General features: G+C 40.4%; 2 protein-coding genes across 2 annotated transcripts in view; one reads left to right on the top strand and one right to left on the bottom strand.

The window, feature by feature from the left end:
• p4htmb (prolyl 4-hydroxylase, transmembrane b) overlaps nt 1-26,309 on the top strand; it is a 72,317-nt gene that overhangs the window by 3,959 nt on the left and 42,049 nt on the right. The window contains exon 2 of the mRNA XM_060835075.1: nt 1,252-1,333. Within this exon, the coding sequence (XP_060691058.1) occupies nt 1,252-1,333 (82 nt within the window). The remainder of the gene's footprint in view (nt 1-1,251; nt 1,334-26,309) is intronic.
• On the bottom strand, nt 6,472-25,497 carry LOC132822439 (secreted frizzled-related protein 5). Its single transcript, XM_060835816.1, has 4 exons — nt 25,175-25,497; nt 19,893-20,062; nt 10,522-10,608; nt 6,472-6,794 (listed from the first exon to the last, which is right to left on the bottom strand). The coding sequence occupies exons 1-4, from the start codon at nt 25,495-25,497 to the stop codon at nt 6,472-6,474; spliced, it is 903 nt and encodes a 300-aa protein (XP_060691799.1).

Below are 26,309 nucleotides of genomic sequence, written 5' to 3'. Positions count from 1 at the left end.
ATGAGCAGAAGGTGGAGCAGCTCGGGTGGAGATGGAGTCAGGCCCAGAGAGGTGTCGGGGTCAAAGGAATGTGAAGGGTCCAATGGTGTGTGGTTCTGAAGTGGAGATACCGAGGTTGTGGAGGAGTAGTGGGACGTGAAATGGTTTGGCTCAGGGAGTCTGGTTCATGTAGACTGGAAAGGTATGAAGGTGTGGGGTTAACTTGAAGTGACTGGAGATGGTTGGCAGGGGAAATAAACCAAAAGGAGAGTAAAATACACTGAACTAGGTGTAGTAATAAATACTAACAGCATTGTAGATGTGCAGAGAAAGTGGGATATGCATGATATAATACAGTATGGGTATTTTGCGAATAGACGGCTTCATGAAATGGGCATACAGGTGGTAGGTGAAATTTAATGCAGAAAGGTGTGAAGTGATGCATTTCCCAAGGAACAATGAGAAGATATAGACTAAATGGTACAATCTTAAAGGGAAACGATGCAAGCTAGGATTTGACAGGTGCCGATGTTTGCAGGTGGCTTGCCAAATTAGTAAGCCTGCTGAAAACAAAGTGCTGAATTTTTGGCTTTATTAATAAAGGTATTGAGTACAAGAGCAAGAAAGTTTAACTCTAATTATTGATTTATAAATCATTGGCTAAATCCAGTTGGAGCAGTGTGTCCAGTGTGGCACCACACTTTAGGAAGGATATTGTGACATTGATCGATGAGCAGGTGTTCCAGAGTGGTACCATCCATGAGTGATAGGAAAAATTCCACGGTTGTGCAATCTTGTGTTAGAGTATGAAAAAGAACAGTGAAGCCTGCATTTCTATTTGTTATTGGGAGGAGGATGAAGAAAAAATGTGTAAAAGTATATTTGGAGTTTAGGCAAAACATGAAAGGAAAGTTCAGAGGAGTGATCACCATAGTAACGAGTATTGATACAGTTATAAATAAGAAATGGTGGCGTAAGAAGTTGTGAATTTGCTGTGAGAGAAGGATCACTCGTGAGCTTTTCCCCTACTGTCTTTGTCAGAATGGAAGGAAGGTGTCAGAGGGATCCTAGTGGGCTTATGATATGAGAAGGTCACTAATTGAAAAGCTCATCACTTTTGCACCTTTAAAATGCTTCTTAATGTGAACAGTTAGTGTAAGGGCATATTTATTTTGTTACTTTGATTATCAGTCACTGCTCTGAAGCTCTCATTTACATTCTTAATGTTAATTTTTTGTCACTTCATATAATGTAACCTTTCTTTCTTTGCAGGTTGGCCACAGGCAAAAGGTGGATCTGGTCCCTAACAAAATACACTACCTGAAAACACTGAGCCTAAAACCACTTCTGTTTGGTAAGGGTCTGAATGGAGCTTTTAATTGTCTTGGACAATTAGAATTTGAGTCTTTGTCTTATTGTGTTTGAATCCAGAAAAAAAAAGAAAGCTTTAACACAATGTTAACAATTGGGTTAGTGCCTTGAAAATCCAGTTTTGTTATGTTGTCTTTCATTTCAGGCACTTGGGACTAGAATAATAATGTCCTGATGTCACTGATGAAAAACCTTCCTATGTCCAAATCCAATTCATCCCCTGAGATGTATGAATTACACACTGGGGTAGCATTTCAAATTCACTGTATTGGCAAGAAAGGCAATAGAGGTAGTAATGTAGAATTAGCCTTAGTTTTTGTCTCACTTCAAATGAGAAATTTTAATCACTGGCAAATTTTTAATATGAAACAAGCTGAATATATCACCTGTAGCACTTTTGCTTTTAGTTCTACTTTTTTTTCCCCTTTGTCCTGAAGACACAGAATGCTATTACAATTTTTGACTAGAAGCACAATAGTAAGGAAAAGTTATAATCTCTTTAAAGCTCTACAGTGTCTAATTGTTTTTCAGAATATTCAAAAGTTTTTTTTTATCATGTTTATATCAAATATAATAGGATCAGTAGAAATATTTCTAGAGAACAAAAAAAACTCGTCCATGTGACCCAGTAACTCTTGATATAGAAGCAATATCAACAGGACATCGGTTAAGATACAGAAGACCTATGGGCATAGATGAGGAAGAGCCACAACAGGTAAAAACAGAGAAGGAACATTAGCAAGGAGCTGTGGGTAATAATAGTGAATTAGATAGGTCTAGATTATTCTTCGGTTTTGCCACAGCAGACCTGACCATTTAACAAGATTTACTTGGAGTTGGATAAAGTAGTCTCTGGGAATCTGTGTAATTAAGACTAATGCAACTTTAAGGAGGTTCTCTCGGAGTGTGCAGTTTGTGTTGCAACTGATTCCATGGAACTTAAGGTGGAGCTACCATTGCCCATATTGGAGGCCAGCTTGGAAAAACTGAGAGACTACTTATGGTGTCACGTTTGTGCAGGGACTAATAAGAACAATAAGGGGAGTATCCTTCTACCTCCAATTCCATGTATAATTTATGGATTTTTGACTCTAATTTACTGTTGAAGACCATAAGACAAAATCAAAATGAGGCAATTCTGCCCATGATGTCAGCTCTGCCATTCAATTAGATCGTGGCTGATCTGATATTCTTCAAGTCCACTTTTCCCCATAACCCTTGATTCCCTTGCTAATTAAAAATCTGTTTATCTCAGTCTTCATTATATTTACTGAATCAGCCTTAACAGCCCTCTGTGGTAAAGAATTCCAAAGATCACAGCCCGCTCGTCTCCTTATGTCTGTCTTAAATATGTGAACCTTTTTTCTAAGATCATGCCCTCTGATCTTAGACTCTCCTACAAGAAATAAATTTTCCACATGTACTCTGTCAATTTTCCCTGTTGGATCAAATGGGTCCAATATCCTAATTCTGCTCCTATGTTTTATGATCTCATGCTCTCTGAGTTCTCCTTAAGCACAAGAAGACCTTAACCCTGACACAGGTTAAGTAGAGAATAATATCTATCTCCCTTGGCATACTGTCCCCTCTCACAGCTACATTCCAATTTCCTTCCCACTTTTTGAATGGCTCCCTTGCCAAGGTATCCTGTTCAGTTTGCTTATCTTCTTTGCAGACCATGCTCTTGTCCACACAGTTTGCAAGAGCCTTGTAATTGTCGGGCAGTTGCAGGGTTGGGGCTCCTTCATTTTAACCCCTTGCCTCACCAGCAGTTGCATCCTCCTTTCATTAGCCACAGACCAATTTTGAATTACCTAATCTAATTATCTAACTTCTTGTTCTGGAAAGTTACTTCTTACAATAAAAAGTATGCTAAAGTCACCATATTACCAGAAGACCATAGGCCTACTCCGTCAGTAGAGAGTGACTACTACTACTGGTGGTTTACTTTGAGGGTCACTATGCCTCAAACAAGTAGAGAAGTTGATAAGGACAGTCCTTCATGGTAACCTCAGGTAGTGGAGGAATTGAACCCATGCTGTTGCCACCACTTTGCATCACAACGCATCTATTTTGAATTGGGTTGAAGTAAAAGTACCAACAAATGGAAGCTTGTTGATAATTTCTTTATTTGTGGCTGATTGTCATCTTGGTTAATTTAGTTTAATTTATTTGTTCACAAGATCAGGCCTTTGCTAGCTTGGTTAGCATTTATTGACCATTTGCCCTTGATGGTTTTGAACAATCATCTTGAACATTTAAGTTCATGTAGTGTTAAGAAGGAAATTCCAGGATTTTGACCTAGCGGTTCTGTCATAAGGATTGTAATAATACTGCTAATGTAAGGTTTTATTGACATTACTGATGTGTTGTTCATAGCATATGGATAAAAAAAATTGACCGGTTATATGACATTGGGTAGCATCATACTTGAACCTGCTCCAGTTCTTGTCATAGAGTCATAGAGATGTACAGCATGGAAACAGACCCTTCGGTCCAACCCGTTCATGCCGACCAGATATCCCAACCCAATCTAGTCCCACCTGCCAGCACCAGGCCCATATCCCTCCAAACCCTTCCTACTCACATATCTATCCAAATGCCTCTTAAATGTTGCAATTGTACCAGCCTCCACCACATCCTCTGGCAGCTCATTCCATACACGTTCCACCCTCTGCGTGGAAAAAGTTGCCCCTTAGGTCTCTCTCTTATATCTCTCCTCTCTCACCCTAAACCTATGCCCTCTAGTTCTGGACTCCCCAATCCCTGGTGCAAATGTGTTGCTGGTCAAAGCACAGCAGGTTAGGCAGCATCTCAGGAATAGAGAATTCGACGTTTCGAGCATAAGCCCTTCATACTTTGTCTATTTATCCTATCTATGCCCCTCATTTTTTTGTAAACCTCTATAAGGTCACCCCTCAGCCTCCGATGCTCCAGGGAAAACAGCCCCAGCCTGTTCAGCCTCTCCCTGAAGCTCAGATCCTCCAACCCTGGCAATATCCTTGCAAATCTTTTCTGAACCCTTTCAAGTTTCACCACATCTTTCCGATAGGAAGGAGACCAGAATTGCACACAATATTCCAACAGTAGCCTAACCAATGTCCTGTACAGCCGCAACATGACCTCCCAACTTCTGTACTCAATACTCTGACCAATAAAGGAAAGCATACCAAACACCGCCTTCACTATCCTATCTCCCTGCGACTCCACTTTCAAGGAGCTATGAACTTGCACTCCAAGGTCTGTTTGTTCAGCAACACTCCTTAGGACCTTACCATTAAGTGTATAAGTCCTGCTAAGATTTGCTTCCCACAAAGTGCAGCACCTTGCATTTATCTGAATTAAACGCCATCTGCCACTTCTCAGCCCATTGGCCCATCTTGTCCAGATCTTGTTGTAATCTGAGGTAATCCTCTTCGCCGTCCACTACACCTCCAATTTTGGTGTCATCTGCAAATTTACTAACTATACCTCTTATGCTTGCATCCAAGTCATTTATGTAAATGACAAGAAGTAGAGGACCCAGTACCGATACTTGTGGCACTCCACTGGTCACAGGCCTCCAGTCTGAAAAACAACCCTCCACCACCACCCTCTGTCTTCTACCTCTGAGCCAGTTCTGTATCCAAATGGCTAGTTCTCCCTGTATTCCATGAGATCTAACCTTGCTAATCAGTCTCCCATGGGAAACCTTGTCAAACGCCTTACTGAAGTCCATACATGTCCACACATGCATTTCAGAAAAAGTAATGGTCGTCAAGAAGTGCAGAAAATGAACTTTATTTTCTACTTCACTCTGAAAGGGAGGCAGACCCAAAGATAGATTTCCTGCTGTCACAATGCCTGGATGTAATTTAATTCAGGATGCATTACTTTGACCTTCCTATTCTACAGACTCAGTCCATTCTGCACAATATACTTCAATCTAAGGAAGTGTATCAAAATACCACTCTTTAAATGAAGAACAATTTTATCAGACGTTTGTATCAATTGTGCATTCATACTTTGCAAACAGCGACTAATATCAATTAATAATCTCAAAAAAATTGAAGTATGTATAGAATTTACAACACAAAGGCATTCTATAACTGGAACTATATATGCCATTTTCATTTGCCCATAATTTTTAATGCTTTTATTAATTCTTAGCCGGAATTGGTGGTTATTTCTTGAGTTCTTGTGGTAAGCCACCCTGTTCTAACAATACTGCAAATAAAACAGATTTTGCTTATTTCCAATGATAATCATTAAAGGAATACTTAACAATGCTGTGTGGAAAAACAAGAGAATTCGTGAAGAGCTGGCGTTAGGATGATAGGCTGAGTAGTTTTCTTCTTTGTGTGATTCTAACATGGAATCTCTGCCTTTTTTTTACTAATTCACAGAACAATGCGATGTCTTTCATACATTACTCCCTTGAAACATTTGAGAATTTTATCTCTCAGATTTGCTGTTTAACCGTTTCAGTTCCAACATCTTGAACCTTTTAAATCTTTCAAGCATGGACATTATCCTAGTTAATCTTTGTAAAGACAAAATTGGCAATATATATCATACAGTTTTGTAATTGATCTTATTGCTGCAGTCTGACTAAAGTTTTCTGCAAAAGTAATTTGCCTCATGTTCGATTAATATTGTGTTGAATAAAAACTGAAACAGTCAAGGGGCCAATTCATATTCTTAAAGAAAAAGGTATGATACTGACTGGCTGGAGCTGATCAAAAACAGATATTTGGAGGAAAAATATCGAAGAATTCAAAGCCTCAAAATGATTAGATTGTTAAGATAAAATGGGTACTAATTTAATGTAAATTTAATCTAGTGTAGCCTGTGTAGTCCTGATTGTTTGAGCATACACAGACAGCAAATGGGCTGGGAGTAAGTAAATATTACTTTGTTTATAAATATTGTAGACTTCATGTCAATAAAAGACTCCACCTTGATATTTGTGTCGAAATTCCCTCTATTTCATAGAGATCATTTTCTGCCCCAATTCTAAATTTCTGACTCTTGATCATAATTTGCTATTAAGAATGGACATCAGCACTGAAAAAGATAAAGTACTTTATAGGATCTTTACAGTTACTTAATAATACATATTTACAAATGTACCGTTCTATCTCAGTATTGTGTGCGGCATCTGTAGTGTTTCCACTTTCTAACAGCATGCATGAGATTTTTGTTGCGCTTTTGCCACAAGAAAACCTTGTACACTAAAATTTTGCCATCCTGGATTCGTCCCACAATTACAAAAGTTCCTGTACGATTGCCTCGTGTCATGTTCTGGACGCAAGTGGCATCCAAGTCAAGCCAGTGCTGAAGCCTGGGATGGATCTCGGTTTTGAGGAGAGGCCCGTGCTTGAAGACCTCCACTTTGCTGTCCATCTCAAAATCTGAGATCTTGGTAAAACTTGTGTTTCTCTTTGAAATTCTGATTTTTACTGCTGTTGGAGGGAGAATATTTCGAGCAGTAAATTTCAATGTTTCACAATTCACTATTTAGAAAATAAAATTATGAATAAACCAAGTAATTTGACAATCTTGCCAAGTTATAGAGAAGTTTTTGTAATGTACAAATAATTGTGACAGACAAATAGAGCTGGCAAAGATTTTATACAATAGTGCCTGTTGCAACAATAAAGCATAACTTGGATGCTTCCATTTTTATTCCCTACTCTCAAGCACTGTGCTCTGGTTTTTTGTTTGGGCTGGGTGAACAAAGACAGTCAGCCATTCCTGATTGCTATCCAGCTGTCCCTGGTAAAAAGTATTGCTTGTACTGACTTTGATTGTGGGCAGGTCAGTTGGGATGACTATGCCATTGACAATGTGTCTTGAACTTGCATGTGAGAGTGCTCTGGGAAAGCTACAGAATCCCCTGGAACCATCTGTTGCAAGTTAGTGACTTTCAAAGGGGCAAGCAAGAGAGTGAATGAATGAAGGATTTCCAGTTTGTGCGCAATCTATTTTGAACTTACTGAAATTGTGATAAATTTCTTCACAGTGCCTGTTTAGAAATTGCTGAAACTTGATTTCAAGCTTGCTGCATGGGAGCTTTACTTGAAGGAGATGTTAATGACTTGAAAAAAACATTCTTGAGAATTTTAAAAAAAACTCACTTTGTTTGGGTGATGTTTCCCATGTTTCACTGTCACTTTAAGAAAGAAGTTAAGTTCATGCCCTATTCACCACTCTGATGCTTGGGACATACAGGTTTGCACTGGCTGTGACTTGAATTGGACGTGCAAAACTGACTTTTGACCATAGTGTTATGTTGGGAACCATAGGAAACTAAGTTATGCAGACAGTATAATCCCTGCTTTGATTCTTTCTCTGTGCTAACTTCCTAACCCTAAATTGAGCAGCAGTAAGAATATCACTTTGATGTTGCATTAAGTAGAGTATTCCGCTGTTGATTACAGACTAGTGATCCCTGGTTGAAAATGTATTCTATAAATGTTCACAAAACAGAATCGTAGCAGCATCTATTGCAACACTGAAGGAGGCTATTTGACATGTTGTGTCTACTGAATCTCCAAGTTCATCCAATGTGATTCAATATAACCTTGTAGTCGTCTTTTACAGATAACAATCGAATTTCACAGTGCAATGGCTCAGTAGTTAGCCCTACTGCCTCACAATGTCGGCGACCAGGGCACAATTCGAGCCTTGGATGATTATTTCTGTGAGTTTGCACGTTCTCCCTTTATCTGCTGGGTGCTCTGGCTTCTTCTCCCAGTCCAAAGATGTGCAAGTTAGGTGGATTGGCCCGTAGTGAGCAGGCTGGTGGGTGAGCCATGGTAAATGCGGGGTTGCAGGTCTGGGTAGGGTGCTGTTTGGAGGGTTGATGTGGAACTGAATGGCCTCTTTCTGCACTGGTGGGATTAGATTCCCTACAATGTGGAAACAGGCCCTTCGACCTTCTGAAAAGTAACCTACCCAGACCCATTTCCCTCTGACTAATGCACCTAATACTGTGGGCAATTTAGCATGGCCAATTCACCTGACCTGCACATCTTTGGACTGTGGGAGGAAATCAGAGCGCCCAGAGGAAACCCATCAGACACGGGGAGAATGTGCAAGCTGCACACAGTCACCCAATGTTGGAATCGAACCTGGGTCCCTGGTGCTGTGAGGCAGCAGTGCTGAGCCACTGTGCCAGACTCTGATTCTAGAATTTATTTTGACATGTCTTAATTGAACCTGCTTCCACCCCACTCTCCGCTTGATTGATACTATTTGCTCCGTGGCATATTTTGCCAATTACTTTAAATGCCAATTACTTTAAATCTGTGCCTCCTTATTCTTGATCCTTTCGCCAGTTGGGAACTATTTCTTCCTACCTATTACCTCCATAACCATGTTTGAATATCTCTATTAGAGTAGAAATGATATCTGATCAGTGCTTCGACAATTTCGATGCTCACTTTCCTCAGTATTCTGAGATGCATCTCATCTAGTCTCTGTGCCTTATCCTTAAATCCAGACAGCCCAGCTAATACCACCTCTTCATTAATTTACATTCCTTCTAGTCTATTAGCTGTTTCACTGTAGCATGGGTAGCAGCATCTTCCATTTGTAAATATAGATTGAAAGTATTTGTTAAATACCTCAATTATGTCACTGCCTTCCTGCGTTTATCCGATTTTGGTTCCTAATTGGCCCTACTCCTGCTCTTGCCACTCTTACTATTTATGTACCTGCAGGTTTTTTTTTATGTTGGCTGCCAGTCTCTCCTCATACTCTCTCTTTGCTAGGCCAAGATTGAGATCAGCTATGATGCCATTCTGTATACAAGGTTATAATCAACCAGGCTCACATGAGTACTGGCCATTTGGGTAAGTTACAGGAGGGCTGTCTGTATTTGTTGAGCTACGCCTAGCAACAATTTGTAATTTTCCAAACAATATTAGTTTCCCAGCCTTTATGGTCTAATACAAGAACTGATCTGGAACGAGCTACCTTGATCAATAGTAATTGAAAATGAAAGTTATTTATTGAAAATCTTTAAAGTCTGTCAGTACTGAAAGCTGCATAACTTAAACGATTTCTTCTGATTTATTTTTCCGTTGGGTGTCTTGCAAGGCTTTTCAAGTATTAAGAGTTAACATTATTTAGCCTGAACCCTATATGAGCCAGAAAAGCTAGTGAACAGGATTTCTTTCCCAGAAACCTTTAGTCAATCAGTTGGATTTTTATGGCCAAAAGGATCCCACCTTGCAAGTACCTTGATCGGATAACTATTTTGATAGGATTGAAACTGATATTCTTCAGTCTGTTAATGAAACTGCTGCACTGCTGAGATGTTTTTTTTTAAGATTAGTTTACTTAGTGTGGAAACAGGCCCTTTGGCCCAACAAGTCCACACAGACCTTCACCTTACACTATGGGCAATTTAGCATGGCCAATTCATCTAACCTGCACATTTTTTTGGACTTTCGGAGGAAACCCACGCAGACACGGGGAGAATGTGCAAACTCCACACAGTCAGTTGCCTGAGGTGGGAATTGAACCCGGTTCTTTGGCACTGTGAGGCAGCAGTGCTAGCCACAGTGCTGCCCTTAAACAAATGTTTCCCAATATTGTCCCTAAACAAATATTTCTGACATTCTTGAGAAATTTCCATTGGACAAAGAAAGTGGAGACTGTGAACGATTCTTCCTGTCAACATTCTCTGCCACATATTCCTCAAAGTCTCATTCTTGTTTTGCAGATTCAGTCAAAAGCTGCAAACAGAGCCCTTGACCTTAGGTCCATCAATTTGTCAATATTTCTACTAGATATTAGTTTCATTAGCTATTAGCTTCTGTTAGCAAGAAAAGATTTGAGAGTCACTCGATAGAATCATAGAATTCCTACAGTGTGGAAGTAGGCTGTTCTGCCCATCGGGTCCACACTGACCCTCTGAACATTTCCCATGGCTAATCCACCCAACCCACACATCTCTGGACACTATGGGCAATTTAGCATAGCCAGTCCACCTAATCTGCACATCTTTGGGCTGTGGGAGGAAACTGGAGCAAACTCAGACAGACAGGGGAGGACTTTAAATTCCATACAGACTGTTGTCTGTGGGTGGAATCAAATATGGGTCCCTGGCGCTGTGAGGCAGCAGTGCTAACCACTGAGCCTCTGTTCTACCCTTTCATTGTTGTCTCAAATTGTACTTACCAAAATCATGTGAACAAAATATATTGAGTATTTGTTTTGTTGATGTAGTTTCTTCTAATTCACAGTCTTGACAGCTTGCTTGAGGCACTGTTATGTAGTGAACAGAAATATATATTTATTAGATGCAGGTATTATGGTTACAGTGCTTTACAATGAACCAGTCTTTTGTTTTTCCAACTTTGGGAGCGGGGGGGTAGGAGTTGAAGCTTATATTAGTTCTTTTATTCTTCATTCAAATGTTTCTGAGGTAAAAGGTAGATTCTTGATGAGTAAGAGCTGTAAGGTTATCTGAGTAGAAAGAAATGTGAATTAATCAGTTCAGCTATGATCTTAATGAATAGCAGAATGTGCAAGGGGCCAGATGGCCTCTTCCTGCTCCTAATTCTGTGTTCATATGATCCATCTGGTGAAAATAGCTTCGAGTGCCTTGTTATGTTAACGAATTAGAGTCTTAAAGTGCAATGGACATCTTTAACTTGTAAATCTAAATTCCTCTTTTTTTTTAAAAAGAGGACTGAGACAGACTGTGGATGAGCGTTATCTTGCATCATGGAATGTTGCACCTGTAAAGTATCAGGGTGACCTCAAACCAAAAGAGACACCAAACAAGAAGAGGTAGAAGGGAGTTGAGTATTCCTTCCCTTCCTCGGAGAAAACCACCACTTCTCAACATTTTTTGTGAATATTAAAAATGGGTTAAAAACTACTGCAACCTTGGTCTAAGGGTGCTCATGGAAGATGGTATGCTAGAGAACTGAGGCATTGTGGATGAAAGTGAGGACCGCAGATGCTGGAGGTCAGAGTCGAGAGTGTGATGCTGGAAAAGTACAGCAGGTCAGGCAGCATCCAAGGAACAGCAGAATCTACACTTTGGGCAAAAGTCCTTCATAAGGAATGAGGCATTGTGGACACAAGCCTGGGTTCAAGTGCTAGTGTGCTATGAAGGTCACAGTTGAAGAATCACCTAATGTAGCTCTGCACGCCAGGTAAAATGATTCTAATGATCTGACAACCCAACTAGCTGACGAGGCAGTCAGAAGGGAAAAGGTCAAGACAGACTCTTAATCTGACTGCAGCAAACCAACCACTCAAAACAAGGACAAAATAACTGAACATAACTGCAGAAGCTAAGAATCCACAGCGACTGTTCAGCTATCAATATGAGGACGTAGACAGGGTCGGAGTGTTTGAGCTATAGGGAGTGGCTGAATAGACTGGGGCTATTTTCATTTGAGTGTCAGAGGTTTATAAAATCATGAGGGGCATGGATAGGGTAAATAGGAAAGGTCTTTACCCAGGGGTGGGGTACTCCAAAGCTAGAAGCCATAGGTTTAAGCTGAGATGGGAATGATTTAAAAGGGATCTAAGGGGCAATTTTTCATGCAGAAAGTGGTGTGTGTATGGAATGAGCTGCCAGGGATATGGACCAAATGCTGGCAAATAGGACTATATTTATTTAGGATATTTGGTTGGCATGGATGAATTGGGCCAAAGGGTCTGTTTCTGTCCTATATATGCCTGTAACGTGATGTTTCACCATCTGTTTTTCACAAACCACCCAGAAGGTCTGATTTTTATTATTTTTGAGCATACCTCTTATTCTTACTGTGTCCTTGTGTTGCAAATTTCTTTTTTGCATTTTGTAGCCAATTAATTCTTTTGTTAACTTCAGAAACCTGGTTAATTTACTTCCTCTTAAAACATTAAACTCGTTTGGTCTCTGAGAAAGGCATTAACTCACCAAGGGAGTGGATGAATAACGAAATGTCAATCATAGAATCCTTACACTGTGGAAGCAGGCCAATCGGCCCATCAAGTCCACATCGACTCTGTAAACAGCATCCCACACAGACCCATGCCATCCCTATAAGCCCTGTATTTCCCATGGCTAACTTACCAAAGCTGCACATTCCTGGTAATTTAGCATGGCCAATCCACTTAACTGCACATCTTTGGGCTGTGAGAAGAAACTAGAGCACCCAGAGGAAACCCGCACGGATACAGGAAGAATGTGCAAACTCTACACAGACCAAGGGTGGAATTGTACTGGAGTCTCTGATGCTGTGATGCAGCAGTACTAATCATTCAGCCACCGTACTGCCAAACTGGGTTGTGTAGTCTACTGTACTCTAATGAAGGGTTTTTGCCCAAAACGTCGATTTTACTGCTCCTCGGATGCTGTCTGAACTGCTGTGCTTTTCCAGCACCTCTAATCCAGAATCTGGTTTCCAGCATCTGCAGTCATTGTTTTTACCCTGTAATTCTGGTATACTGGATAAATTTAATGATGAAGCTATATGCCTAGACGAGCTTAACTAGAAATTGTTTGGAATGGAAAAAGAAATAGCTTGCAAAGTATTGAAGTGAAGAATGAGGAAAGTATCATTGTGCAACACCTCCAGTGATGTAATGAGTCTGTCTAATCACTGATCTGTACAAAATACATTCTCTCTGTCTTTGCAATTGTGCTGATCTCACTGCTCCAAGACACTACAGGATGGAGAGAAATTAGAGAACATGGATGATTTGGGGACCACGTGTAGTGTGTCAAGGTTTGTGAATGAAACTTAGATAAGTGGTACTGCAAAGTATGCAGAGGATGCTGAAAGTTTGCAGAAGACATAATTTAAGTGAGTGGCAAACATCTGGTAGATTGAATACAATGTTGACAAATGTGAAGTCATCCATTTTGGCAGGAGTAACAGTAAAAAGGGCTATTATATGAATGGTACAAAATTGCAGCATGCTACTGTGCATGAATTGCAAAACATTGGTTTGCTGGTGCAGCAGGTAATTAAGAAGGCAAAATGGAATTTTGTCCTTCATTGCTAGAGAGATTGAGTTTAAAAGGAGGGGGATTATGTTGCAGCTGTATGGGAGACTGGTGAGGCCACACCTGGAGTACTGCATGCAGTTTTGCTCTCCTTACTTGAGAAAGGATATACTGGCACTGGTGGAGGAGGTGCAGAGGAGATTCAGTAATTTGATTCCAAGTTGAGAGGGTTGGCTTATGAGGAGAGAGTGAGTAGACTGGGATTATATTCATTGGAATTTAGAAGAATGAGGGGGATTCTTGTCTACTCTTTTCATAATTTTATGTATTTCTATAAGATAGAAGCAGAAAGGTTGTTTCTTCTGTTGGGTGAAACTAGAACAAGAGGGCATAGCCTCAAAATTAGGGGAAGCAAATTTAGATTGAATTGAGGAGGAACTTCTTCACCCAAAGGGTTGTGAATCTGTGGAATTCCCTGCCCAGTGAAGTAGTTGAGCCTTCCTCATTGAATGTTTTTAAAGCTAAGATGGATAATTTTTTAAACAGTAAAGGAATTAAGGGTTGTGGTGAGAGGGTGGGTCCATGGAGTTGAGGCCATTAAAAAATCAGCCATGATCTAATTGAATGCCAGAGCAGGCTCGAAGGGCCAGATGGCTTATTCTTGCTCATAGTTCTTATGTTCTAAATTACCTGTATTGAATATCTGCTTGAAAACTTGCCAGCATCAGTAGTGGATAAGGAAAAGATGAAGCTTGTTTTCCATTATTCAGTACTTGGTTTGGCTGACTGTATTGTGGACCCATTGAAATGCACATTCCATAAATGCTTATATTGACTAGAATTTGTTATACCAGCATTTGGGATGAAAATGTAATGTGATGTTAACTATATTTCTTGCGTCCCTGTTAATTATTGCATTTTTTAAAAGATGCACACCTTAAATACTATTAATATTTAAATGACAAATCATAATGAAGCTTGAGTTTTATAATAAATTCTTGGGGCATGGTGTTGCTGACATATCCAGTGCTTATTTCATATCCTCAGCTACATCAGAATGTTGAAATATAAAAGCAGGAGTAGATGATTCAGCCCTTTGAGTCTGCTCTGCCAGTCTAGGCCATGACTGATCACCTAATTCAACATTTTCCTGCACTATACCACGTTCCTTCCTGATTTGGAGATGCCGATGTTGGGCTGGGGTGTACAAAGTTAAAAGTCACACAACACCAGGTTAGAATCCAACAGGTTTAATTGGAAGCACACCAGCTTTTGGAGCGTTGCTCCTTCATCAGGTGGTAGTCCTGATGAAGGAGCGACGCTCTGAAAGCTAGTGTGCTTCCAATTAAACCTGTTGGACTATAACCTGGTGTTGTGGGATTTTTAGGTATGTCCCTTCCTGTAATTGATTTCTAAAAATCTATCAATCTGTGTTGAACTTGCTTAATGACTGAACTTTCACAGTCCTCTGAAATAGAAAATTTGCCATCCTCTGAGTGAAGAAGTTCCTCATCATATTAAGCCTAAATGACTTGTAATTTATTAACCCTTTTTGAGAGAACAAATTGCTCCTCATCTCAGTCTTAAATTGGGGCCTCTTTAATCCTGAGACTATGCCCTCGACCTAGACTGAGATCACAACCACTTCCCTTGATTTGTGGCATCAGTTTATCAAGCTCATTTTGGATGTTTCGTGTGTTAAAATGCAAAGCCTTTGAATTTGTTTGACTGAAATTTCTCTACACTTTTATGATTCCTGGATGCAAAATGACATTCATACATTCTGTCCCTTCCTTTTATTCTTGGCAACAATCAGAATATTTTGTGCTCTTTAGTTAAAAGTTAATAGAGTTACATTGTAGTCACATTTGATAACAGACCTTAGAAATGACACACCTGAGTTTTTATGTTAACCTGTCAAGTTCCTAAGCAATGTTTACTGATTTCTGTTGTTCACTTCTGGTATAAAAGGTTCTGAAAGGATTAAAGTTGCAGACTCCATTGAGCTCCAACCAATGAGCAACGTAGGATATCATATATTCATGGGTTTCCTTATAGTCTTGGTAGTAACATTTTATCCGACTGATGTAATGTGTTGCTATTGCTTTTTTTTTTCAGAAAAGAGCATTTTCTTATTAATCTTATTCAATGATTAATCCTTTACCTCCGTAAATCGATAAGGCCATTAGACACAGCCAAGGGAAGAGGATTGGTGGCAACGTCCTTCGACCCACAGATACCACATGGTGATCAGCAGTGGGCATTATTGCTTCATACCATAAGGGAAAATGATGAAAAAAAACTCCATTGTACCCAGAAGAAATTGTCCAGAAGACCAAATTTGTCTACGTTAGTACTTAAAAGTGGCAATCAGGAGTTGCAAGCGTTTGAATAACCAGCAGTCAGTTGAAACCTGGGGCAAGTCTAAAGCCTTGACATCAAACCTGGTAAGACACGCAAAAGAAGCAGTATAAGATATAAAATAGCTTGAAGACTAATCAAACTTGATCATTACAGATTTCATCAGGATACACGTATCTGTAGCAGCATTCCTGGTTAGAGGCTTGGCTAAGAAATTTATGTCGTGAAACTCTTCGTACAAAATTACGAATCTTTATTGGGCAAGGACATAACCATTAGATTAACATGACAAAATCAGCTGAAAATGTCAAGAAGGAAAGAAAGAATAAGTACAGCTCACAATGGGTGTTGCTACCATAATGAGTAGAAATCATGAGCACTGCTATGGTAAAGAAACTCAGAGCTACAGAAGTACTTTATATTCAAGGCCATAGCAACTATAAGATCATAAAATAGGATAAAGATGACTAAAGGAACAATTTAAAAGCTAAAGTAGACAATCTTAACAAAAGAAGATGGTAACAAAAGCTTTGATATTGTGATAAAGCAGTAGATCCATAATTTAAACTCTGGGCCTGATGGGAAGAATTGATTAAGACTTTGAGCACAAGGTCTATTTTGGGAATTGTAGAAAAGAACATGCATTGTTTATTAGGCTGTAAAAGACAGAAAATTGTCTGCAATAAAATAGGAAACTTCAATTTTGTCTGACTGTGAAAATCCAGGAAAAGCCCCAGTACGAAGTACATTAACAATCAAATTTATGAAAAAAATGGAACTGATATACTGGATGGTTTAGCATTTAGACAAGAAGAGTGAGACTTTATTGCTAATTACAGAAGTAAAAGTCTTTAAGGGGAAGAAATTGCAGCAGCTTTGAAATTGTGTACACAATTTAATAGCCTTAAGAAAACTAAATCACATTAGGAAAATATTGGAGAAATAATGCTGTATACAAGATTTCATGTCAGATATGTGTCAAATAGAACAGGATTGGATATCCTTGAGAAGACCATACTTCAAACTCATGTTAAATAAGTACACTGTACTATAGTCATGGGATCTACTGCCGATGTTATAACTTACCAAACTCAAAAGAAGGCACAGATACTATAGAAAAAAATTGACAAGTTTTTGAGAATTAGTTTATTCCTGAGAACAAATAAAATACTTGATTGAGCAAGAGTTCTGCATCCAGGGATTCCATGATTTCATCAATGATCTCTCCAGAATAGTGGAAAATTGAGACATGGAGCTTTAAATTACAATTTATAAGATATAAAATCTTTGAATTATTGATGGGTCTTTGTCAGACAGTCCAAAGAGAATCTGGCTTGAAAGAAAACTATTCAAAGTGTGTTGAAAGCAGAAACCAGGAAGAATCACAGACAACTCTTGAGAGGAGAAGGACAACCTTGTCATGAGAGCAATGGAACCTAATAAGATGAAAACACTCAAAAGGGCCAAGTGACCAGCCAATACAAAGTAGGCTAAATATCATTCTTTTTAAAAGTCTTCATTCTTAGAGGTGTAACTGACAAGGCCAGCATTTGTTGTCCATCCATAACTGTCCTTGAAATTATTTTGGAGAGTGGTTAACAGTTTTTGCCTTGAGTAAAAAATGAGGTCTGCAGATGCTGGAGATCACAGCTGCAAATGTGTTGCTGGTCAAAGCACAGCAGGTTAGGCAGCATCTCAGGAATAGAGAATTCGACGTTTCGAGCATAAGCCCTTCATCAGGAATAAGCCTTGAGTAAACCTATGAGGAACAAATGTGGGAGAAAAACTATCCATGATTGGAAAAGCAGCAAGCAACTTGATAAAGTCATGCTGGCTGGCATGAAACTGCAGGAGGGAATCTGTGGGAGTGGAAAGGGGTTTGTGCTGGGTTTTAGGAGCTGAAGGGTGGCTGAGGGTCTAGAGGGAGGCCAAAGTTCAGGTAGGGAGTAGGGGTTCAAAGGCCCAAGACTGGAAGTCGAGCACTATTTTGCCAGTAAAAACGTTAGGTGATAGAAACTAGCAGATTTTGTATGAAGGTGCATTCAAGGAGAAAAAGAATGAGCATGACACCCTGCTAGAACTCATTGACAAATCTTTAACTGAAATTGGTCAGGCTTCAACATAGCCTGGTGAACATTTCAATTTTGTCTTCAAAATCAGAATTATCAGTACATTGACAGAGATAATGCTAAGTCCATGACTGAGGATAAGAAAATGTCTGATGTACCAGTACAGTAAAGGTAGGGAGAATGAAGACATTCAACCCAGTTAGCGTATTGAAACAAAGTTAAGTACTTCAGCATAGATTTTTCAGCAGATTGAGGAAAAAGATTTGCTGGCACAGAATGAAACTTCAGTTGATACCCTGGAAGCCAAACCTATATCTCCAGTTTAGATGTGGTCAAAAAGAAGAGATTGACTGACTGACCGGCTCAGAAATCCAGAACACTGAAAAGAATAAAGTACTTGCTTCCTATGAAAAGCTATTTTCGATGATGGAAATTCACATGATTAAATATCGCCAAGATAATGTCATGTCAACTACCTGATTCAGCAGAGTTCCACCACAAAAGAAATTCAGGAGATTAAGGTAATGTACTGATTACCTGGTTTAGTAAGTATGACACCCTCTGCCAAGGACATCCAAAAAATAAAAATCCTCCAGTTGAGAGACAGTTTATAGACCACACAAGATCAAGATCAATAGTCTTCAAGCCAAAGAACTACCAGTCTTGAGAGTTCAAAAGAAGCACATCCCATAAGAATTGTGAAATATCCAGACTGCCTGAATTTGTGAAGTCAGAGATGGGGCAGAGGGGAGGGTAGGTAAATGGGCAGGAAAGTAGGTACTTAGCCACTACACAACATTCAGCTAAACAGTGTTTTAGGAAGTTAATAAAATGTATTGCATTTGTCTGAAGCACTGGAGGTTTTCCATAACCAGTCCCTTCATTCAAAGATCCCCCACTTAATATTTTATTCCTCAAGAGAGCATTGGTAGCTGAATTGGTTCCAGATCTCAAATAGAATGCAAAGAAAACAGAACAATAGCATGAATGGTTCTCTCATTTTCTTCCTCTTAAGGACTTTTCTTTTTTAACTAGAGTTTAATTCAGATAAATGCAAGGTGCTGCATTTTGGGAAAGCAAATCTTAGCAGGACTTGTACACTTAATGGTAAGGTCCTAGGGAGTGTTGTTGAACAAAGAGACCTTGGAGTGCAGGTTCATAGCTCCTTGAAAGTGGAGTCCAGGTAGATAGGATAGTGAAGAAGGCGTTCGGTATGCTTTCCTTTATTGGTCAGAGTATTGAGTACAGGAGTCGGTAGGTCATGTTGCTGCTGTACAGGACATTGGTTAGGTCACTGTTGGAATATTGCGTGCAATTCTGGTCTCCTTCTTATCAGAAAGATGTTGTGAAACTTGAAAGGGTTCAGAAAAGATTTACAAGGATGTTGCCAGGGTTGAAGGATCTGAGCTGCAGGGAGAGGCTGAACAGGCTGGGGCTGTTTTCCCTGGAGCGTCGGATGTTGATGGGTGACCTTATAGAGGTTTACAAAATTATGAGGGGCATGGATAGGATAAATAAGAAAAGTCTTTTCCCTGGGGTCGGGGAGTCCAGAATTAGAGGGCATAGGTTTAGGGTGAGAGGAGAAAGATATAAAAGAGATTTAAGGGGCAATTTTTTCACGCAGAGTGTGGTACGTGTGTGGAATGAGCTGCCAGAGGATGTGGTGGAGGCTGGTACAATTGCAACATTTAAGAGGCATTTGGATGGATATATGAATAGGAAGGGTTTGGAGGGATATGGGCTGGGTGCTGGCAGGTGGGACTAGTTTGGGTTGGGATATCTGGTTGGCATGGGCAGGTTAGACCAAAGGGTCTGTTTCGATGCTGTACATCTCTATGATTCTATGCTAAAGGTTTCACCTGACAGCACTTATCTTGTGAAGGATTCCAAGTAAGAACTGGTGTGGTGCTACATTCTGGTTTAGTGCAATGAATAATGTAGGCATTATTATGTTTATTCTGAGGGAAAAGATTAGATGATCCTTATAACTTTCATTGCATTTTGTCTGTTCCATTGTCTGTTTGTTCACATTTACAGGATATCAGAAACCAACTTGAAATAGTTTACTGATAACCAGAAAAGAATGAGATTTGATTTTAAAAATTGTTTGGGTTTATTTAAAGATATACCATTAAATCAAAAAACAATGTTAAATCAAAAGTACTTACTGCTTCTATGTGATGCTGTCTTGTTGCTGATGGAAGAAATGCACATGCCATGGTCAGGGGGAAACTTGTTGCAATTCAGTATCTCTGGCCATGGATAACCATAGCAAGCCATGATAGGAGCACATCTGTTCCTCACTGATACACAGAGGCTGCGACAGGGGTATATAAACCTTTAAAAGGGCAAAAATCAAGAGGATATTGTGTTAACTGTGGTGAGTGTTCTGCAATGAGTTCTGTTCCTTTCTTACAGTTTGAACATCTGGCTGTGATCTGTGTATTATGTGGCTTTATAATTTCAAAACATCATAAATAGAAGAAATATGAGGTATAGGCAGTTAACCCTTCACACCTACTCTATCATGTATTCAGATTGTAACTGATTTTCTGCCTCAGCCACACATTCCCACATCTATCTATATCTCTTGATTCCAACAATCTGTCAATCTGACTTGGATGCTCAATACTGAGAATATCTGTAACACTGTATGGATGAGAATTTCAATGGTGCTGAACCTTCTGAGTGAAGGACTTTCTCCTGATCTCAGTCCGAAAAGGCTGATTCCTTATTCAGACTGTGTCCCTTTGACTTTAGATTTTATATAGTGAATATAAAGAGGTAATGTTTTCTTTAAATTAAAAGGAAAAATGTCTTTTTTGTCCAAAATTACTGACCTGTTACAAAAGCATATTATTGAAAATGATGCATTTCAAAGCTGTGTTCAGTAATTTCATTAGCATTTATTGATTCATGGGCTGTGATTGTCATTAGCTAGGCCAGCATTTATTGCCCATCCCTTGCTGTGGGTCTGGAGTCACATAGGCCAGACCAGGTAAGAATGGGCACTAAAGGGACATTAGTGAACTAGGTGGGTTTTCCAACTATTAACAGTGGATTCGTGATCATCATTCAACTTACTTTCAGACTTTCATTGAATTCAAATTCAACCATCTGCCATGGCAGAATTTGAACTCGGGTCACTAGACACTAGCGGAGTCTTTGAATTAGTAGTCTATCGATAATATTACTAGGTCACTACCTCCCCAAATAATTAGGAAGTGAAACCTAAATGTTCCTGTATCTCATTAAAGAATTTCCACTTAAAATGTGTCTAATCAAGCTTAGATTGTTTGCTTTTCAATACATAAATTAATTGTGGCATCACCAATAAACGCAACTTGAAAGTACTCACAGCCCCAGGCAACTATATTAGTGGGTGACATTTTGGCTCATAGTTCTGTAGACCTAGGTTCAATTTCACTCTCAGGTGACTGTCTGTGCAGAGTTTGCAAATTCTCCACCTGTCTGCATAGGTTTCTTCTGGGTGCTCCAGTTTCCTCCCACACCACCAAATGTGTGCATGTTAGATGGATTAGCCACAGGAAGTGCAGGTTTACAGGGATAGGGTAGTAGACCCAGGTTCAATTTCACTCTCAGGTGACTGTCTGTGCAGAGTTTGCAAATTCTCCACCTGTCTGCATAGGTTTCTTCTGGGTGCTCCAGTTTCCTCCCACACCACCAAATGTGTGCATGTTAGATGGATTAGCCACGGGAAGTGCAGGTTTACAGGGATAGGGTAGTGGGGTGTTGGTCTGGTTGGGATGCTGTTCAGAGAGTTGAAGTGGACTCGGACCAAATGGTCTACTTCCATACTAGGGATTCCATGATTCTATATCATAATCCACACTAAATTAAATAGTTCTTCACTGAAGTGTTTTTTTTTTGCAGCACCTATCCATTGTGTTCTGGCATTCCTTTCTCATTTAATGCAATTTTAATACTAATAGCGCGCATCAATCTTAGATGCTCTAACATCATAGAATAAATGAGGTCCACAGCACAAAAAAGGCCCTTGACTCAAATTTGCACCAGTCAAAACCATTAAGTTAGAACAACTTCCAGAAATCTTTTATCCCTATATCACAATGTAGGTGATCATCATTTCATGTAGTTTAGGACTTGGAGTGTTTCCTATGTGAGACAAAATTTCATGTCTCAGAAATGTACTGTAACTTTAAATAACTGCAGTATTGGATGATCATACAGTGGTGAAAACTGGGTCAAACGTACAAAGCACTGAGTTCAGATGATGCAAAGCCTTACTGTATAAACTACAGTCAACATCAGATCTCTTACTAATATTTCAAATCAACTTAGCATTCCCCTACAGCATATGGGGTACTGAGGCGTGCCATGGTAGCTATGTGCATGTTTTTAATCTCGGGCTTTAAAATGTGGAAGAAAGATTGTAGGACATTCTGATTTTGGATGTTGCCAGTTCAGTCTCCAAAGATTACGAGCAGTAATCTGAAATCAAAAAAAGGTGGGAGCAATCTGGAGTGTATTCGCTCAGTGTGTGTGTGTGTGTATGTGTATGCGTATGCTCCAGTTTGATGCTGATGCTTGAAATAGGAACATGTTTGAAACCATGGGCGCACAGTAGAACTGTGGAACAACTGACATTTTAAGGATAGAGAAGAGGACACTTCTGCATAGAATGTTTAAGAATTTCATTCAAGAGCTCATGCGTTTGGCTTTCAGCCAGGAAGAGAATAAGTGCACAGTGGTTAGCACTGCTGCCTCACAGCGCCAGAGACCTGGGTTCAATTCCTGCCTCAGGTGACTGACTGGAGTTTACACATTCTCCCTGTGTCTGTATGGGTTTCCTCCGGGTGCTCCACTCCAAAGATGTGCAGATTAGATGAATTGGCCATGCTAAATTGCCTGCAGTGTTAGGTGAAGGGGTAAATGTAGGGGAATGAGTCTGGGTGGGTTGCACTTCGGCGGGTTGGTGTGGACTTGTTGGGCCGAAGGGACTGTTTCCACACTAAGTAATCTAAGCTAAGGAACACAATTGAGCATTTTTATGGAACTATGAAATAAAGTTGTTTCCATTACTGACTATGTGATGAGGTAGACAACTTTAAGTCAAACAGATTACCAAACGGCCACATTACCTGCTTTCATCTGAACAGGCAGCAAGGGAAGCTGACAGAGTTGAAACAATTATATACAGATGCTGGCATGAACCAAAGATGATGGCTTACATATACAGTACTGATGATGAACTGAAGGAAACTTAAACTCATGTCAAATGGGCAATCAAACAGAAGAGAAATAGCCAGCCTCAATTCATGCTCTGCATTGAGCTTGCTGTGTTTTTGGAATTGGTACTGAGCATTAATACATTTAAAAAATGGCACAGAAATAGCTTATTCAACCCAGCCAGACCATATCAGTGTTAATGCTCTATTTAAGCATCTTCCATCTTTCCTAGTTAAACCTATTGTGACTCTATTCTGTTTTCCCTCATTTGCATGTCTTATCTCCCTTAAATACATCTATATTTCATCCCTGGTAATGAGTTCTACATTGTTGCCATTCTTAGGTTGAAATAAAAATTTATTTTGAATTCACTCTTGGATTTCGTGGTGAATGTCCTTTATCGATGTCTTCTTGTTAAACTCTTCCCTACAAGATATATTTCCCTCTGTACCCCTATCAGCATTCCCTCGTCAAAACGATTCCCCCCTCCCCCCAGCCCACACCCCACTCCCGATGCCTTCCCCTGCCACCGCAGGAAGTGCAAAACCTGTGCCCAAACCACGCTCCTCACTTCCGTCCAAGACCCCAAGGAATCCTTCTACATCTGTCAGAGATTTACCTGTCCCTCTATCAATGTCATCTACTGCATCCATTGCGCCTGGTGTGGTCTCTACATCGGGGAGACAGGACACCTGCTTGCAGATCATTTCAGGGAACATGTCTGGGACACCTGCACCCACTGCCCCATGGCTGAGCACTTCAACACCCCCTCCCACTCTGTCAAGACATGTAGGTCCTGGGCTTCTGCCTCCTCCAACATCAAACCATTACCACCCGAAGTGTGGAGGAATAATGTCTCATATTCTGCCTTGGAACCCTGCAACCACACGGGATAAATGTGGATTTCAACATCTTGCTAATTCTCTTTCTCTCCCCTCTCTTCCCCCCCCCCCCCCCCCCCCCCCCCCCCACTCTTAAGCCTCCAACTTGGCACCACCCTTCTGACCTGTCCATCACTCTTTCTCTCCCCCCCCCCCACCTATTCCCTTCTCCCTCACCTTCATCCACCTAATGCTTTTTCAGCTACCCACCCCATCCCTCCTCCCATTTATCTCTCAGCCCCAGCCCACAAGCCTCATTCCTGCTGAAGGGCTTATGCCCGAAACATTGATTTTCCTGCTCCTGACCTGTTGTGCTTTCACAGCAACACACTGTGGACTCTGATCTCCAGCATCTGCAGTCCTCACTTTCTCTTCCCTACAAGAGTAAATATTCTCCACGTATCCACCCTATCAAACCGTTTCACATTTAAAGACCTTTACTCGATCATCCTTTAGCCTTTTGAAAAGAGAAAACAGAAACGTTCTTGATATGTATGCGTAGATAGTTCGCGTATCATTCTTGTAAATAAATCTCTGCACACACCCCCCAGTCGTCCCAAATGTTTCCTGTTATCCGCATGCTGCTCTCAAGTAGGGCTAAGCAACTTGCCTTGCTTTTTTAATTCTGTTGACTGGGAGTACAAGATTTGAGCCAGACGTCTAGTTCCTGATCTCAGCTCAGTGATTTCTTATTGGAAAATGTGTGACATGTAAGACAGTTGTCCAGTGAGATCTAGGAATTTTAAATTCCCACAGGAAAAGGGAAAACAAGTAATGTACCAGAATATTAATCTGGCTGGAGAGCCCGGCAAACAAGATTAGACCGCGGATGTTGACGGGAAATGGAAGAGAAATGAGAATTGAAGGAGTGTCTTCTTGCCCACCCAGTCCCTCCCCCAAAAAAGTGAAAACTGATAGAAACGAGCCTCACCTGAAAACCGCCTGCCGCATAACTGGAGGCGGCGAGGTTGGGAATATGAAAACTGGAATAATTGCATTTCAGTTCCCTTTCAGAAAATAAACCGTTCAGCGATGTTAGACTGATACATAACTTAAAACCAAAAAATACATCACTCAAAAAGGCCTCGTATTAAACAAATACTTAATTGATTCCATTTTACAAATTGACAATAGTGTCACTGACACAGGGTAAATGTTTACATGTTTATTGGTACCTTGGGGCATGTAAACCCGAGAGCAAAGGAAAAACATTTCACAAAGCAACTCGTTACGTATTTCTCTTTTCGTTTGATACTTGAAGCTATTCTGATTTCTGTATATTCACACTGTTACGGTTGTCGTGTCAGATGAGGAAGAGCAACATGGGTTATTGGGCGAGTACTGTTTCCGCTGCTTACCTGTCCATGCAAACCGGTGCAAGAAGCGAGCAGAGGAAGATCCTGGCGTCTGGATGACATTCTCTGGCCAGTAAGGGTAACCAGCTGGTGGACTGCTGGATTACTTCAGGCAGTGTTTCGTGCCCGAGTAAGTTAGGGATTCTCATCTCGATATAGCCGATGTCGTAGCACAGAGCCATCGTCTTAGGGATGTGCAAGCATCTGGTGGAACTGGCCAGGTTTACCGACAGCCCGTGAGAAGCCACAGGCAACAGACAGGTTACAATGAATAATACCCTCTGCAGGCTGAGTTTGGGAAGATGTCTAAATGCTGTGCAGGCCATCACAGTTCTTGTGGTTCCCGTGTCATTTGGGTCAGACCAAAGAACTCAACCGAACTGAGCAGACCGTGATATTCCGACTGTTGCCACATTTCCATGGACCATTTATAGTAAAGTTACTGCTTAATCCCTACTCATTAGGTCGAACAAAAACAATGCCAAAGTGTTTTTTACAAATTACTGCTATTGTTTGGATTTTCGGGAGAGGGGGTGGTTTGAAGCTGGGAGCAGCAGGTACTTTAATGAGGGGAAGGAATGGCTGTCATTGTAAAGACCTCCGAATTATTACATCAGATTGACACTTCATATTAGGGCATTTAGAAACTGCTCTTCGTCTCGGTCCCCTGCAGCTGCTCGATAATTGTCTGGCAGGGAACCGCGACATCAGGGGATGTATTTGTGTTCGGAGGAAATCAAATTAAACACGTTTATTTTGTGCAGCGAACCACGCAAATATTAAACGTGGGTTAAGGCGAGTTGCAACCATATTACAGTGAGTCTACGAAGCTCACTTACTGCTAGGGCATGCTTTTCAAGCAGCACACCAGAACAGGACAGCACAGGAACAGGTTCTTCGGTCTGTGCTGACCTTGACCCCATTTCAAAGTTAGCTCAGCTGCACGGTCCGTATTCCTCTGCAGTCCTCACTTTCTCCATATTCCTCTCTTCCCTGCCTGTTTATTGCTGTTGTGGTTGCTCTATTTACATTCAGGACCCAAGATGCAATGGCACAACAAATTAGACGTTTACACATTGTATCAGCATTTTAGATTTTGTTTGGGGCAAGTTAGATTTATCTACGATTTTGAGCCGTC

Source organism: Hemiscyllium ocellatum, chromosome 14 (assembly GCF_020745735.1).
Source record: "Hemiscyllium ocellatum isolate sHemOce1 chromosome 14, sHemOce1.pat.X.cur, whole genome shotgun sequence".
Taxonomy (NCBI): Eukaryota; Metazoa; Chordata; class Chondrichthyes; order Orectolobiformes; family Hemiscylliidae; genus Hemiscyllium; species Hemiscyllium ocellatum.
This window is presented reverse-complemented; position numbering and strand designations above follow the sequence as displayed.